The sequence below is a fragment of the Python bivittatus genome, unplaced genomic scaffold (genome assembly GCF_059951505.1).
Source record: "Python bivittatus isolate LINGU-HERP-01145 unplaced genomic scaffold, Pbiv_v1 ctg000700_np1212, whole genome shotgun sequence".
NCBI lineage: Eukaryota > Metazoa > Chordata > Lepidosauria > Squamata > Pythonidae > Python > Python bivittatus.
In genome coordinates this window covers 84,246,840-84,262,037 of record NW_028277098.1, presented here as the reverse complement: position 1 = coordinate 84,262,037, position 15,198 = coordinate 84,246,840, and the positions used below count along the sequence as shown (strand labels likewise).

Genomic DNA, 15,198 nt, shown 5'->3' with positions numbered 1-15,198 from the left:
TGGTTCATCCAAATGCTCTCTAAGCAAACTTCAGACGGGCCCGGACATGTACTGGCTTAAGCAGGGGGACATGTCTGGCACTGCAGGATTTGAGTCCCTGGCGGCGTAGTGTGTTACTGATGGTAGCCTTTGTAACTTTGGTCCCAGCTCTCTGCAGGTCATTCACTAGGTCCCCCGTGTGGTTCTGGGATTTTTGCTCACCATTCTTGTGATCATTTTGACCCCACGGGGTGAGATCTTGCATGGAGCCCCAGATCAAGGGAGATTATCAGTGGTCTTGTATGTCTTCCATTTTCTAATTATTGCTCCCACAGTTGATTTCTTCACACCAAGCTGCTTGCCTATTGCAGATTCAGTCTTCCCAGCCTGGTGCAGGTCTACAATTTTGTTTCTGGTGTCCTTCGACAGCTCTTTGGTCTTGGCCATAGTGGAGTTTGGAGTGTGACTGTTTGAGGTTGTGGACAGGTGTCTTTTATACTGATAACAAGGTCAAACAGGTGCCATTACTACAGGTAACGAGTGGAGGACAGAGGAGCCTCTTAAAGAAGTAGTTACAGGTCTGTGAGAGCCAGACATCTTGCTTGTTTGTAGGTGACCAAATACTTATTTTCCACCATGATTTGCAAATAAATTCTTTAAAAATCAGACAATGTGATTTTCTGGATTTTTTTTCTCATTTTGTCTCTCATAGTTGAGGTATACCTATGATGAAAATTATAGGCCTCTCATCTTTTTAAGTGGGAGAACTTGCACAATTGGTGGCTGACTAAATACTTTTTTGCCCCACTGTATCTAGCATATGTTGTGTTCTTTGGAAAATGTATGCATTCTCACTTTCATTTTTTTCCCATCTCTGGTTAGGAATTAGCCAGAACTTTTCAATGAGACTGTATTTTTAAACATTTTGCTTTGTTTTGTTTTACTGTGAAAAAAATGTAGTGCTGGAATGGTATTCAGTGTCACAATTATTACAATTCCTGAAATAATATATAGCCGACTTCAAGTCACCATGCATTCAACCATACAGCAGTTACGTCTTTTCTGCTTTTGTCCTACATTTTAGTAGTAAAATGTGAATTTTAGTTTTATACTTGTAGTAATAGGAAAATGGAGCTATATGTTGACGAAGTGACTGAACCTATTTTGGTAAAGATACAGTAATCTAATTTATCTGTTTCAGTATTTCTGAAACAGACCAAAGGATCTGTTCCAAGTATGTGTCATGTTATCACTAAGCTGGAATTGTCCCAGATTTCAGTTAAAAGGAAGCATAGGTACCACATTTCAGCAGGGTCTCAGGATCTTCATTTAGTTTGTAACTTGTCTCTTCCATACCATTACTGCTGCAAATCTTTGGTCATTGCAGATTCTAGTACAGGTAGTCCCCGGCTTAAGAATGCCCGATTTATGGATGACCCATAGTTAAGAACAGAGCCTGTTGTAGCAAAATCCGAGTTAAATATACAATTATTTGAGTTAAATACACAATGGTTTGAGTTAATTACACAATACTACTTGTACAGTATTATACAATAATATTGTTCCAGCTTACGTACAAATTCGACTTAAGGACAGATCTTGGGAACAGAACTCGTTCTTAAACTGGGAACTACCTGTATACAATCTTTGTCAGTTACAGGCTTGACTTTTGAAGGGAAATGTAACTGCCACTATTATAAATCGTAACACCACTGAAAGCAACACAAGGAAATCTGGATCGTGTTACTTATTGTTTTGTCTTCTGCTCTTTCACTTTTAAACTATAATGAATATAAATATGCGAACATCAATATCTCTGTACTCTTACAGCTTGGCTGAAGAAGAAATAAAAGCAGAGCAGGACGTAGTAGAAGGGATGGATATCTCCACTCGATCCAAAGGTGTGTAAAAACAATATTGTGCCTGTTTCTTAGAACAATTCAGCTAATACCTTTTTTAATTCCTTGAAGTTTTTGATACCAATAAAAACTATGAGTACTGTTTTATAGCATCTATATATTTTAATTTTTTCCCTTGCTCATGTAAGTAATTCACTCTGAATAGGTAATAAGCTTATTTTGTCTTTTATTTCACTGAAATTGAATAAGACAAATTTCCATCTATATTTTTAAAAGCTTTATTTTCCCTTTCCTTATCATACTGATTTCCTAAATACACTGTCAGTTAAGCCACTTTTGACTAGGTACATGCCTTATGCTAAGCCATTGACTATGGTTCACAAACATTTTAAACCACAATATTTTGTATATTATTTCCCATTGTACACCCTCTGCTTTTGGTCAGGTCATATCTTGCTATGATTGCTTCAGTCGTCTTATAGTTCTTTTTTCCTATCTCTAGAGTAGCTTACCTACCCAAACCTGGTGCCTTCTACGTTTCTTGAATTATAACTTCCATTATGCTTGCTAAGAATGTTGGAGGTTGTAGCCCAATACATTTGGAGAAATCCAGAAATTCATTGCCAAAATCATTTATTTCTCTATTTTCATGTAGGAGCATTCCTCACTTCGTTTGTGGTCTTTATACATCACATGTATGTTTTTGTCATGTCAGAATCTTTGGAGCATCCTAGTGCTGAGCTGCATTTTGATGGACCTAGGAAATACCCTCTCACAGTATATGCTCCTAGGACTTACCATAATTCTCTTCAGTTCTTTTTTATTGCTGTTGAAATAGCATTTAGGAATATTCTCTTCTCTTCATGAGATAAACGTGGCGTTAATTGTAGTTTTGTTGTTTTTTAATTTGTGTTTGGACAGTTCTTGTTCAGTTGTCCATCTCTTTGACATGCACTTATGGTCATAAAATCTGTCCCATAAGTAATGAAATTCTGGAAATAAGTTACCTTCATTAGATAGGCATATATTTTGTTTTTGTGTCTGAGAGACATTTAATTGACTCTTGTTTTCATTGCCAAAGCTTTACAGAGTAGTACATCACAACAGTTCTCTCAATTTAAGAGCCCTATTAAGGAAGCAGGCACTTCATGTGTCTTACTCAGCAGCGCTGGAACCAGCAAGTGCCTCCATATATTGAAGGTTAATTTTAAATGCCATTCAGCAATGAGCACGTTGTGTCTTACATGTCTGCGGAATCAAACACACCTACAGTACCATCTATTGCAATATCAACAGTTGTTTGGACTTCTGCAAATTCTTCTGTATTGTTCACTGTGACCAGGATTCTACTTAGGAACTATTTAAGAAGGTCCAACACACTCTCAAAACTCTGGCTCCACCCTTACAAAGAAGAAAAAGAAGTTATTCACAAAGAGGGTAAAGTATATCAGTTGACTAGTTTGGCTCCATCTGCTGGCAAATTGCTTTCTAACCACAGATTAATCTTTAATAGGATTTGGGACATGTTATGGTTGTATCAGAACTTTGCATATCAATGGTAGCAAACTTGTTGCTGTTTGGAAGACTTTGGATCTTTTTGTCCAGCAAGGATGGTGATCTATTTCCATCTTAAAGTTCTGATAGGATTGATCAGTCATTAGCTTCATGATGCCTTGGTTACCCACTAACTTGCCTAACCTACATTCACCCAAAAAAGGCATTAGCAGCTTCAAAATGCTCAGAATCATATTTCTTTGCAGAAGGGTACTTTCTGTATCTCGGCTTTTTTGTCTCTGTGCCTTACAGTATGCCGTCTCGATACATCTCTTGATAGCTGAAGTTCCTATTGTTAAAAGACATTAAGAAACTATGAGCTTGGCGTTCTTACAAAGCAAAATAGCATATCTTCTCTACATTTGTGCTCACGTGAACAGTTTTATCATGTCAGAGTCATAGTTAATTGTCTTTCAGTTAGTGCTGTCTATTTTAAACGTTTATTTCTATATTCCTGTTTTAAAGTGTTATTTTCAGTTATTGCAATTTATGTTCCTATAGAGCAGTATTTTATGTTTTCATGTCTTTGTTGAGGGATGTTAAGTATTTCTACTTTACTTGGTCTCTGGTTCCTCCATCATGAAGTCTCTCTGTTGTGCTTCCAGCTTTAACAAACACTCCTAGCTTTTAGCCTAACAACACCTCTGCTTTTGAATCTGACCTTCATTCATTTTTAGCAAACACTTCAGCTTGCCTGGATACATGATATATTGCCTTTCATTGGGTATTGCATCTAGACATCACTTTCTTCCTAAGGTTATGCCTGTTTATATGTATGTATGTATGTATATCATTACATTTATTATGGCCATCTATTCCAACAGACTCTGGAAAGCTTACAAATTCTGATACTAAGATGAAACAATTAGAAACGTAGACATTTGAGCCAGGATATTGTTTTACTGTTTTGTTTCTTTCTCCAACAACTGAAATATAGTTGTCCCTGAATTCTGATGTTTTCTGGGCCTTACCATTTTATGTTGATAGGGCACCCTCATTTTAACAGACACAGCATTTACTGTTCTGGAAAGCATGTTTAACAGAGGGGCTTGCAGACTTCTTCACAGACAAATTCCTGTTGTGTTAGTAGAGCCATTAGCTCTGGTCCATCATTATTAAAGCTGCCTCTAGCAGATGCTAGATCCATTCAGTTAGAACAGTGGCAATTTCTGAAGCTACCTTCCATGGAGTTTGTCAAATTACCACTCTGTCCCTTTTTTCACTACTATCATCTAGATACAAAATGGTGCTTTTTTGCCTGGCTATGCTGTTGGCTTTGTTTCACAGACCTGTGTTATCTAATTCTAAATAAATCATGTTAATCGTATGTATGATGCACAGAGATCATGAAAAAGAAAACAGTTTGCTTCAGTTTCACTGTGGTTGTTCGAGTGGTCATCTATGCATTCACTCAGTCCCTCCCACTTGTCCGCAATCTGTGATATTTCAGGATTTTTGTCCTATGTTGTCCTCAGGGAGCTGATAAAGATAAGTTCTAAAGACATATAAAATAGATGGATGCCATCTAGGCATGTCAAAATGCAGCTCAGCTCTAGAATCTTTTAAGGATATCTGCAGAGGGAAGAAAACCCATATAAATAAACCACGATTAAGCAACCTGTTCATCTTCACATTGGCTTTCAATTTCCTGTATTTACTTCAGATTATTTGTTCTTATTTTTTAAAGCTCTATACATTCTCCCATTTCTTTCATAAGTACTGTTCTTGAATCCTAGTATTTTCCAGATCATGAACTTCACTGCTTGAATTTTATCAGTCTGAGGTTCCTGAGCCTTTCTTTTTCTCATTGACAATTCTCCATTGCTGCCTTAAATTTCATCCAAGATTTACTTTATATTGCTTTTTTGCCACAAAACTTCTACAACTTCTATGAAGCTTTATCTATCATTTAGCTATTAATTAAACTTGATTCTATGATCTAAGAATTAATTCTTGATTGCCATCTGGAAATAACCTAAATATTAGTCTTGAATTTGCTCATATTTAGCTCTTGTTCCTTCTCTATTTTTTTTGCTTTTCTTCTGTCTTCTTCCACCTGGTTATAATACAGGTAGTCCTCATTTAACAATGCTAATTGGGACTGGAAACGGTTGTTAAGTGACATGGTTGTAAGTTGAAAAACCACATGACTGCACTGCTTAGCAATAGCAGTTACAACAGTCCTGGTTGCTGCCATTAAGTGAGGACTGCGTGGGTCATAAAGCAAGGACCTCACATGACCACAATTTGCAACTTCATGCTGCTTCCCCATTGACTTTGCTTGTCAGAAGCTGGCAGGGAAGGTGGCAAATTGCGATCATGTGACTGGAACACTGCAAAGTCATAATCATGAGCTGAGGATGCTGTGATGGCCATAAGTACATGGACCGGTTGTAACTGTCACTTGTTCAGCACTGTTGTAAGTTTGAACAGTCGCTGAAGGAATGGTTGTTAAATGAGGACCACCTGAATATGTTAGAATTCTTGAAAAGAGGAACCTATTATTTGCTTATATTATGTTACTCTATTGCTAATGCTGCTACTGTAGTAATAACAGTATATCTAATAGTACGTTCAATGGATTTAATGCATGTGGTTCATCTCTGTATTTGAGGAAGAGAAGATATCCATCTCGTATTCATAGTGATTGCTGTTCAACCTGTGTTAATTTTCCTTCCTAGATTGAAAGTCAAAGCTCTACGGTTAGCATTGCAGAATATAATCTACATTATTAACTTCTTTTCAGTCTCGTGGTTGTTTGTTCTATACTGTGCATAGAAAACCAGAAGGTTTATATAAGAGTTGATTTCTGCTACTTAGGCTATGGAATATGCCAATTGTTGTAATGCTGTATTTATAAAAAAATAATTGGGAAAGAGATAGCACCTTTATCTGTTCCATTAGGCAAACAAAGTTTTTACAATAACTCTGTTATTATTATTGTGATCAGATAGGAGGGCTATATAGCTGAGTGTCAGTGGCATGGTTACACCTGTTTTCTAAGTTCACATGCAGTTTTTTTTAATCTCAATGTTTGATTCTATAGTTTAGAAATTGAATACGATTGACCAAAGTCATGATGGCAGAGGTCAGTGTGTAATAAGGGCCTATCTGGTGACAGTTATGGCATATGGAAGATTGTGACTTGGAATATATGCATCCCTGTGAAACCAAGAGAGACAGAAGGAGGATGTCATAGGTATAAATGAATTGATAGATTTTGGGGAGTGGACTTGATGAGTACATACAGAAAAATGAAGGACAAAAGTATAAGTCAAAAAGCTACATTGTTGGTGTATGAATGAAGGAATCCCTAGGCTGAAGATAAACAATTTTATATACCTGCTCATCTAACTAGTGGAATTATGGAAGTTCTATGTTGATGGCTTGGTTTGGTTTGGTTTGGTAGGCTCTTTTGGAGGTTTGGTCTTTGGGTGTCATTTATTTTTCCTTGTGCTCTGTGTACAGCATTCTCTTTTAGCCATTTGTGGAGTCTTCAGAGTGCATTTAAAAAAGTAGAAAATGCTATGCGGGTTAGTTTATTAATCTTAGAATTGCATGTGTGTATGTGTTTACCCTCTGTTCATGCTCTTGTGCACTTTTGATATAAGTCATGGTGCACTTGGCTGCAGGGGCATGTTTGAAGTTATTGGAATTGTTTTGCCTGTGTGCTGTAGTTTTTGTTTTGGACTTCAAATGTAAAGAATTACTTTGCTGATCAAGGCTGTATGTACAGCTCATGAATAATCTTTTGTTCTGTGTGCTACTACTGTGTACTGTAAAAATATAAGGTAATTTCATTCGAGATGTAAATGCTAACAGCCAGACAGAGGGTTTTTTTGGTGTGTTTCCCAGGCTTTTCCTCAATTTCACTAATTGATGGCTGTACCAGATAGAAAGAAACTGCAATTATTTTTCTCTTTTTACTTGTTTGCAGCAACCAGCCATGGGGGAAGTGGTAATCTATAGCTGAACCTTTAAATATGTAGAGAGAGAGTCCATGTTTCTCACTGTCTGCAAGATTACGTAGACAACAAACAAATTAGAAATTGAAGTTTATTTTAAACATTTTTTAAAGTGGACTGACTGGCATTACTTTTGTATATTCTGCCGTGGAGTAGGTAATTGATTGAACAGGTTGTGCCTTGAGTGCAAGATGAATGCAGGGCCAGCCTATCTCTCCTCACATTGCTTTCAATTAGGATACTCCCCGCTCCCCCAGAGCAAATGATTTCTTTAAGTTGAAGGAAAATGAAGATGAAGACTACCAGAATTTGGCTGCAAAAAATGGATGATTGCTACATGGCAGCAACAAGCTAGATTTTTCTGTAATTCTTTGCTACCATTTAGTGGTCATCCAGATTTTTATAGGCAAGAAGCTTGTTCTTAACCCCATTGTTTCCTATATTTGGACAGTTGGAACTCTTCCACATTTGGGATTTTGTTTTGTCTGCAATGGGCTGGCCCAGGACATGGATTGAATTCCCAGAGCATAATATTCTGTTCCATGTTTGAAAAAATACACATTTTTCATTTCATGCTTTTCTATTATTTACAGTGCTTCACATGCTACTAAGTTAATAAGATGTTGGGAAACTTTCTGATTTGGATATACAGGTGAAACTCAAAAAATTAGAATATCGTGCAAATGTTCATTTATGTCAGTAAGGCAACTCAAAAGGTGAAACCAATATATGAGATAGATGCATTACATGCAAAGCGAGATATGTCAAGCCTTACTTTGGTATAATTGTGATGATTATGGCGTACAGCTTATGAAAACCCCAAATTCACAATCTCAGAAAATTAGAATATTACATGACATCAATAACACAAGGATTGGAAATAGAACAATATCGGACCTCTGCAAAGTATAAGCATGCATATGTACTCAGTACTTGGTTTGGGCCCCTTTTGCAGCAATGACTGCCGCAGTGCGGTGTGGCATGGATGCTATCAGCCTGTGGCACTGCTGAGGTGTTATGGAAGACCAGGATGCTTCAATAGCGGCCTTCAGCTCCGCTGCATTGTTTGGTCTCATGTCCCTCATCTTTCTCTTGGCAATGCCCCATAGATTCTCTATGGGGTTCAGGTCAGGCGAGTTTGCTGGCCAATCAAGCACAGTAATCCCATGGTCATTGAACCAGGTTTTGGTACTTTTGGCAGTGTGGGCAGGTGCCAAGTCCTGCTGGAAAATGAAGTCAGCATCCCCATAAAGCTTGTCTGCGGAAGGAAGCATGAAGTGCTCCAAAACCTCCTGGTAGACAGCTGCGTTGACCCTGGACTTAATGAAGCACAGTGGACCAAAACCAGCAGATGACATGGCTCCCCAAATCAACACAGACTGTGGAAACTTCACACTGGACTTCAAGCATCGTGCATTGTGTGCCTCTGCATTCTTCCTCCAGACTCTGGGTCCTTGGTTCCCAAATGAGATGCAAAAGTTGCTCTCATCAGAAAAGAGGACTTTGGACCACTGGGCAACAGACCAGTTCTTTTTTTCTGTAGCCCAGGTAAGACGCTTCTGATGTTGTTCGTTGTTCAGGAGCGGCTTGACAAGAGGAATACGACATTTGAAGCCCATGTCCAGGATCCGTCTGTGTGTGGTGGCTCTTGATGCACTAACTCCAGCCTCAGTCCACTCCTTGTGAAAGTCCCCAACACTTTTGAATGGCCTTTTCCTGACAATCCTCTCCAGGCTGCGGTCATCCCTGCTGCTTGTGCACCTTTTTCGTCCACACTTTTCCCTTCCACATAACCTTCTATTGATGTGCTTTGATACAGCACTTTGGGAACATCCAACTTCTTTTGCAATTACCTTTTGGGGCTTTCCCTCCTTATGGAGGGTGTCAATGATGGTTTTCTGCACAGCTGTCAGGTCAGCAGTCTTTCCCATGCTTGTGATTCCTACTGAACCAGCCTGAGAGACCATTTAAAGGCTCAGGAACCTTTTGCAGGTGTTATGGATTCATTAGCTGCTTAGAGTGGGACACTTTGAGCCTAGAATATTGAGCCTTTTCACACTATTCTAATTTTCTGAGATTGTGAATTTGGGGTTTTCATAAGCTGTACGCCATAATCATCACAATTATACCAAAGTAAGGCTTGACATATCTCGCTTTGCATGTAATGCGTCTATCTCACATATTGGTTTCACCTTTTGAGTTGCTTTACTGACATAAATGAACATTTGCATGATATTCTAATTTTTCGAGTTCACCTGTACATAAACTAAAGAAACTCAGTCATTTTTTTCCTATGGGAAAGGATTTGGAGCTTGTTACTGTTCCAGTTCTATAGCAGTCAGGTGGTCTGTTTACAACTTTAAAATCAGGCAAAGAGCAAGGATTTGCATGTAGTTAATTCTCCTTGTATAATTCCAAAGTTGTATGGATTCAAAGTAGTCTGGATTCAGAAGACAAAATATTCAGAGTTTGTGTGGACACGCATGTAGCACTGTTAATCAAGCATGTATTTTCCTATACTTGCACACAAACTGTGGAGAGAAGTCACATGAGCCCAGGTAAAGATACCCCTGCTTTCTGGCATTCCCAGCAGGTGCTATGCACACACCCATGCGCACTCCAAATCCTTTGAATCCAGGTTTCTACACATTGACTTTATCCAGACTGTCCTGATCATGTTTTTTTAGAAGTAGAATATTTCAATTGTATATAATATTGGACCTCCCCTTCAAGCTGTACAACTTGAGGAAAACTATTAGTGGCTTGTTTTTTTACATTTAGCTCTTATATAGAGAGCTAGATGTTACTTTATAAATCACTTGAGGTTAGCAAGCTATGGAAAGTTGTGAACGATCTGATGTAGCTGAGTACAAATGTTGAGTTTCATTTTTCTATCCCTGTGTTAAGCCTACTTCTGCTTTCTTTGCATCTTAATGAGTTTTTAAATTCTGCCTTCTCTTCACCAGAGTTGATTTAAAAATAATTCCTCTAGAATTATTTATTTTCTGTTCTACCTCTTATAAAGTAGCCTATAAATACATGATAAACACTAGGTCAACATTAGGGTTATCCAGTTGCACTATCCAGCGTGGTCCAAGTTTACTGTTATTTTGTTTAATGTCATCACATTGTTATAGAAATTTTATAAACCATTGTTGAACTGAATAATGGGAACCATCCCATGCTTTCTAGTAGACTGTTTTGCAAGCTCTTACATTTACAAATGAAGGGATGTTGGTCATTAATTTCTGTTCGGAGCAATAGAACTAATTGTCTAGGAACACTCCAGCAGATGTGGGAATAGTAATTTAAAATTGGACATTATGTGGATTATTTTGAGGAAGCATCCTAGATAAAGAGTTACTACATTGGACAGTGTCAGAATTCTAATCTAATGTAATAATTCTAATCTAGATTTACCTGCATTACATAAAGTTTCATGAAATCACTATGTTTTGTTTAGTTTTTTTATGTCTGAATTAACGTGAACGTGCCTTCTTAGTTTTAGTTTCATTTAGTCACGTGAACCTGCTCTTAGCTATTCAATTAAAATAGAAGCCAATGTTAGGTGTTTTGATACTCTTTGTATATCATACTTAGAGTTAAGCAGGAAGTGTGCTTGTTTATGCTTCTGACTCCTCCCCAATTACTGTGGCTATCATACTACTGTTACTTGTTCATTTAAGGCTTCGTATGTCATCCAGTCTCAGGACGTAGGCCACTCCTGACTTCAGTTAACCAATGCATGTAGCTTTAAACCAACCTGTTTCACAGCAAGTCTATGTTCTCTGTTTAATTTTGACTGTGTGTGGCATGTATCCTGAATTCAGGCAACGGTTTTAAGCCCTAAACTAATCAGCACTGACTGTTGGCTAGCCATACTAGTTGGGGGAAGAGTCAGCAGGTATATATGAATACATTTTGTGCTTAATGATAAACATAGGTAGATATGTTTCTATGTGTATGCCTCACCACACATAGTGGTCTCTGTGTGTGTGTGTGTGTGTATGTATTGAAAAAAATATATTACTGAAAAATTTGCATGTGAATATATAATTTTAAAATTAATTTCAAATTTGTGGGCATGCTTTATATTGGCAGTAGAACTTCCATTAGAGCAGTAGCTTTCTTATCACTGACAGAGCTAAGATGTTTTTTTGAACCTTTAAACTATTGATTTTTCAGAATTGTGATTAACAATGATGCTTGGATTTTATATATCCCCTTCACTAGGCCATACTGTTATTGAAAGCAATGTTATTTAAAGGTATATAACATTACTCTTAACTTCAGTTTCATATTTTCTTTTCTAATTTCTCTTGGCTTCCTACTAACAGCTGGGTAATTGATAAAATGGAGAGCTAGATTTTCATCCAAGTTTTTTGCTACATTTGGTTACATTTTTTAAAAAGTATATCAAAATGTAAAGGGAAACAATGTTTTTCATAGTACAAGTAAATTTAATTCTGAATGTAAACAGGAAAACTCCATGAGCTCTCTGCTTGGAATATCCAGAGCACTTACCCCGATGTCTGTTCAGTTCTAGGATTACTTTTTAAACTCTCTCTAGCCTTTTAAGCTTAATTTTAACATTTTTCTGTATGTGTTGCACCATGGTCTTTAATTCATTTTATTTCTTTGCTTTACTTCTGCTATTTAGTGGGTCTTTGAATAAATTAATATATTGTTTAACTGAGTTTGGATGTATTTTTAGATATCACTAGTTTGCTATTAATTTATGTTTAGATTTTTTTTTTTGTCACAAGATTTCTGTTTGGGAGAATGACATACAGATTCTTAATTAAAATAAGTTTTAAAATCCACTTCACTTTTTAATTTTCAATAATACATGCTGATATGTCAATGACTAAAAAGTGGTGCAAGTGTAATAATCTATGATTTTTCAGTGTTGTACTTTTTTTAATCCTTTTTAAAAAGATCCTGGCTCTGCTGAACGTACAGCACAAAAAAGGAAGTTTCCAAGTCCACCACACTCTTCTAATGGTCATTCCCCTGAAGATTCATCAACAAGCCCAATTAAAAAGAAAAAGAAACCTGGCTTATTGAACAGCAATAATAAAGAACAGGTAATAGAAGTCGTGGATATAATGCAATGTTGTAATGAAATCTGTGATAATGTCTAGATGCTCTAGTATCTCTGATTGTAGAAAAGGTTCTTCATTGACTGTCATGTATAAGAGGGAAGTTGCTACTTTATTTCTAATTTTTCCATCTGCTAAGATCTTTCTGTAGAAATAAGTCAATTCTGATGCCAAACAATATATGCATGTTTACACACACATACACACACACCTGTATTTATAGATAGTATAGAAAGAGAGACAGAGAACAACTCAGCAACAGAATAAACAACAGTTCATTTAATAAAAACATTTTGGATCAAACCCCAGACATATCTGTCCCATAATTCTGCTTCCTGAGTGGTCAGCCAGTTAGCCTCTGAAACTGTGAAGCGAGACATGACGGTAGGGCTCCTCTTTTATTTGTGTTCGCCAAAACAAGTAATATTGAGAAGCATACTCCATCTGATCCATTTTGGACTATTAGCTGCATAAAGTCTTTTCTGTCCCTCTATTTCCCATTGTAAGTCATTGTGCTTTGTCAGTAAACCAAAAAGAGTTCTAGTATCATAGAAAGCCAGATTCAACAACAGTAAAGCAGGCACAAGAGGGGCCCATGGCTCCAATTTCTTAAGGAGAGAATCCCGTATTGCTGTTTGTCTTTGCACCTGCTTTTAATTATTATTCAACTTAGAATTCTCAGAAGTAATGGCCAGATTCCCCTATCAAAGCTTTCATGCCACCTTCTAAGAAAGCACCTACTTTCAAGGATGCTGTACCAAGAGGCTTTTCTGTAGGCATAATCTGGGCAGTTCTGGAACAGTATGATCTGTGGCACATACTATGTGGCAGTGCTAAATGTAAAATGTTTTAACCATCATTTGAAGAAAGATATTAATCTGAAGAGTAGGGTATATTTGGTTAATATCTGTGGTAATCTTCTACAGTGCTGTTCCAATTACTATCTTTTATATTTATAATCCTAAATTGATGCATGTAATTTATAACACAGTTATTTTGTAAATAAGCTTGGCAAGGGGATTCTGTTGAGATATTGGAATTGCTGATAATTGCTAATTACTCAGCCAAATAGTTTCAAGATAATCAGTCAACCTTGGATAGAGTTCTGCATTATCCTACTCTAAATTGTTAATTAAGTTGAAGGAAAATAGCAGAATGGAATTTTCAGAATAATGGAATGGAATTTCCGTAATAATGACTGTATTGCACTGATAAAAGTTGATTTATCAAAAACCAGGTTTATTAAGCAATGTTTATATGTAATATATTCGTCATTGGTTTATATTTAACTGGTTAATTATTGGAGCAGTTTTTGCTCTACCACTGCCATTGCTGTGCCATAAAACAAGGCTGGGGAATATGAAATCCTTTAAATGTTGGATGAATTCCAGTTTCCATACATCCTAGCCAGTATAGTCAGTAGCAAGATATGAAGAGAGTTAGTCCAAAAACATCTGTTATATATGAATTATATATAAATCACTAGCATAAATGTCATATCACTATTGTATTTGTTATACATGGTTCATGATCTAGCCACTGAAAATGCTGTTACTTATTTATTTGACTTGCAGGCTGCTTCATTCACCATAGAAACTCTAGGCAACATACAGCAATGTAATAAAGTTTTATTTACAATGTGCATAATCACTATGGTGCAATCCAACCACAATAAAATAAATATATTAGAACTAAGCAGCAGTTAAAATTATATAAAAGGAATAAAATTAGTATATACCATGAAATATTTACAATCAAAATGAAAATAATACTATTTAATTATAAAAGCTTAAACCTATCTACCATCTAACTTTACTAATAAGATTTATAGAAAAACAGCCCTACTTCCATTTTCAATATCTGCTCACAACCATCACCAGTAATCAGACTGCTTCACTGAATAAATTGGATTTTCAAATCCTCCTTAAATGCATTAAAATTAAGTTAATAGAAATTAAAACACAGTCTAGCAATTAAAGTAAAAATATTAACCACATTAGGGAAAAAATACAGCTCTTTTGCAGCTTACAAAACAAGTCAGCCAAAATCAGTATCAAAAGGGGAGGGGGGGTCACAAATTACCCTGTCCCTGGATCTGCTGAAAAAGTCAGGTATTCAAGACTTTTTTAAAGAACGACAAGGTTGGGCCTGTGTGGACTTTAGGGGGAATGCTATTGCAGGGGGTAGTTTTTTATAAACTGCTCGCTCTAATGGCCTAGGTGGTGTACGATAATAATACAATGAAGTACACTTCAACACGCATTAGTAACTGTCAAGAACGTATGTGCAATATTATTCTGGTTAGCATCAGTGTCGCTGCTGGAAAATAAAAAATGATCAATGAAAGGTTGATTTTGCAAAAATGCACGTTCAGATGTTTAATTTAAAAGCGTCTAAAGAGTTTTACATTTTTGTAATCCAATCAAGTAAGGATATTATTATTCTGAATGAGTTAATGAAGCCATTCTGAAGTAGCTATAACACATATGTGATTTGTTATAGGAGAACTAAAATTAGAAGAGATCCCTGGGCGAGGCAGCTGAACTGGTTACTTGGTGCCCTAGAAAAATTGAGCACTGTTCTTGTGCCATCTATCATGTTCTTAAGGCTGTGGACCCACAAATAGACTGTTATAGGAGCAAATGGGCTCCAGAGCTCCTTTATCCTAGAGCTAAATAGACACACCTAGCTTCAGAGGACAAAATGTGATATAGCACATTAGACGTCACCTTTTGGGAA

The 15,198-nt window shown here is 36.7% G+C and overlaps 1 protein-coding gene across 6 annotated transcripts in view; it reads left to right on the top strand.

The window, feature by feature from the left end:
* The window catches only part of ZMYND8 (zinc finger MYND-type containing 8), a 96,621-nt gene that overhangs the window by 29,482 nt on the left and 51,941 nt on the right, over positions 1–15,198 (top strand). For all 6 annotated transcript variants that reach the window (XM_007425100.4, XM_007425101.4, XM_007425102.4 and 3 more), the window contains 2 exons: positions 1,810–1,880; positions 12,296–12,444. In XM_007425100.4, the coding sequence (XP_007425162.1) occupies positions 1,810–1,880; positions 12,296–12,444 (220 nt within the window). Of the gene's footprint in view, positions 1–1,809; positions 1,881–12,295; positions 12,445–15,198 lie in introns of those variants that run through there.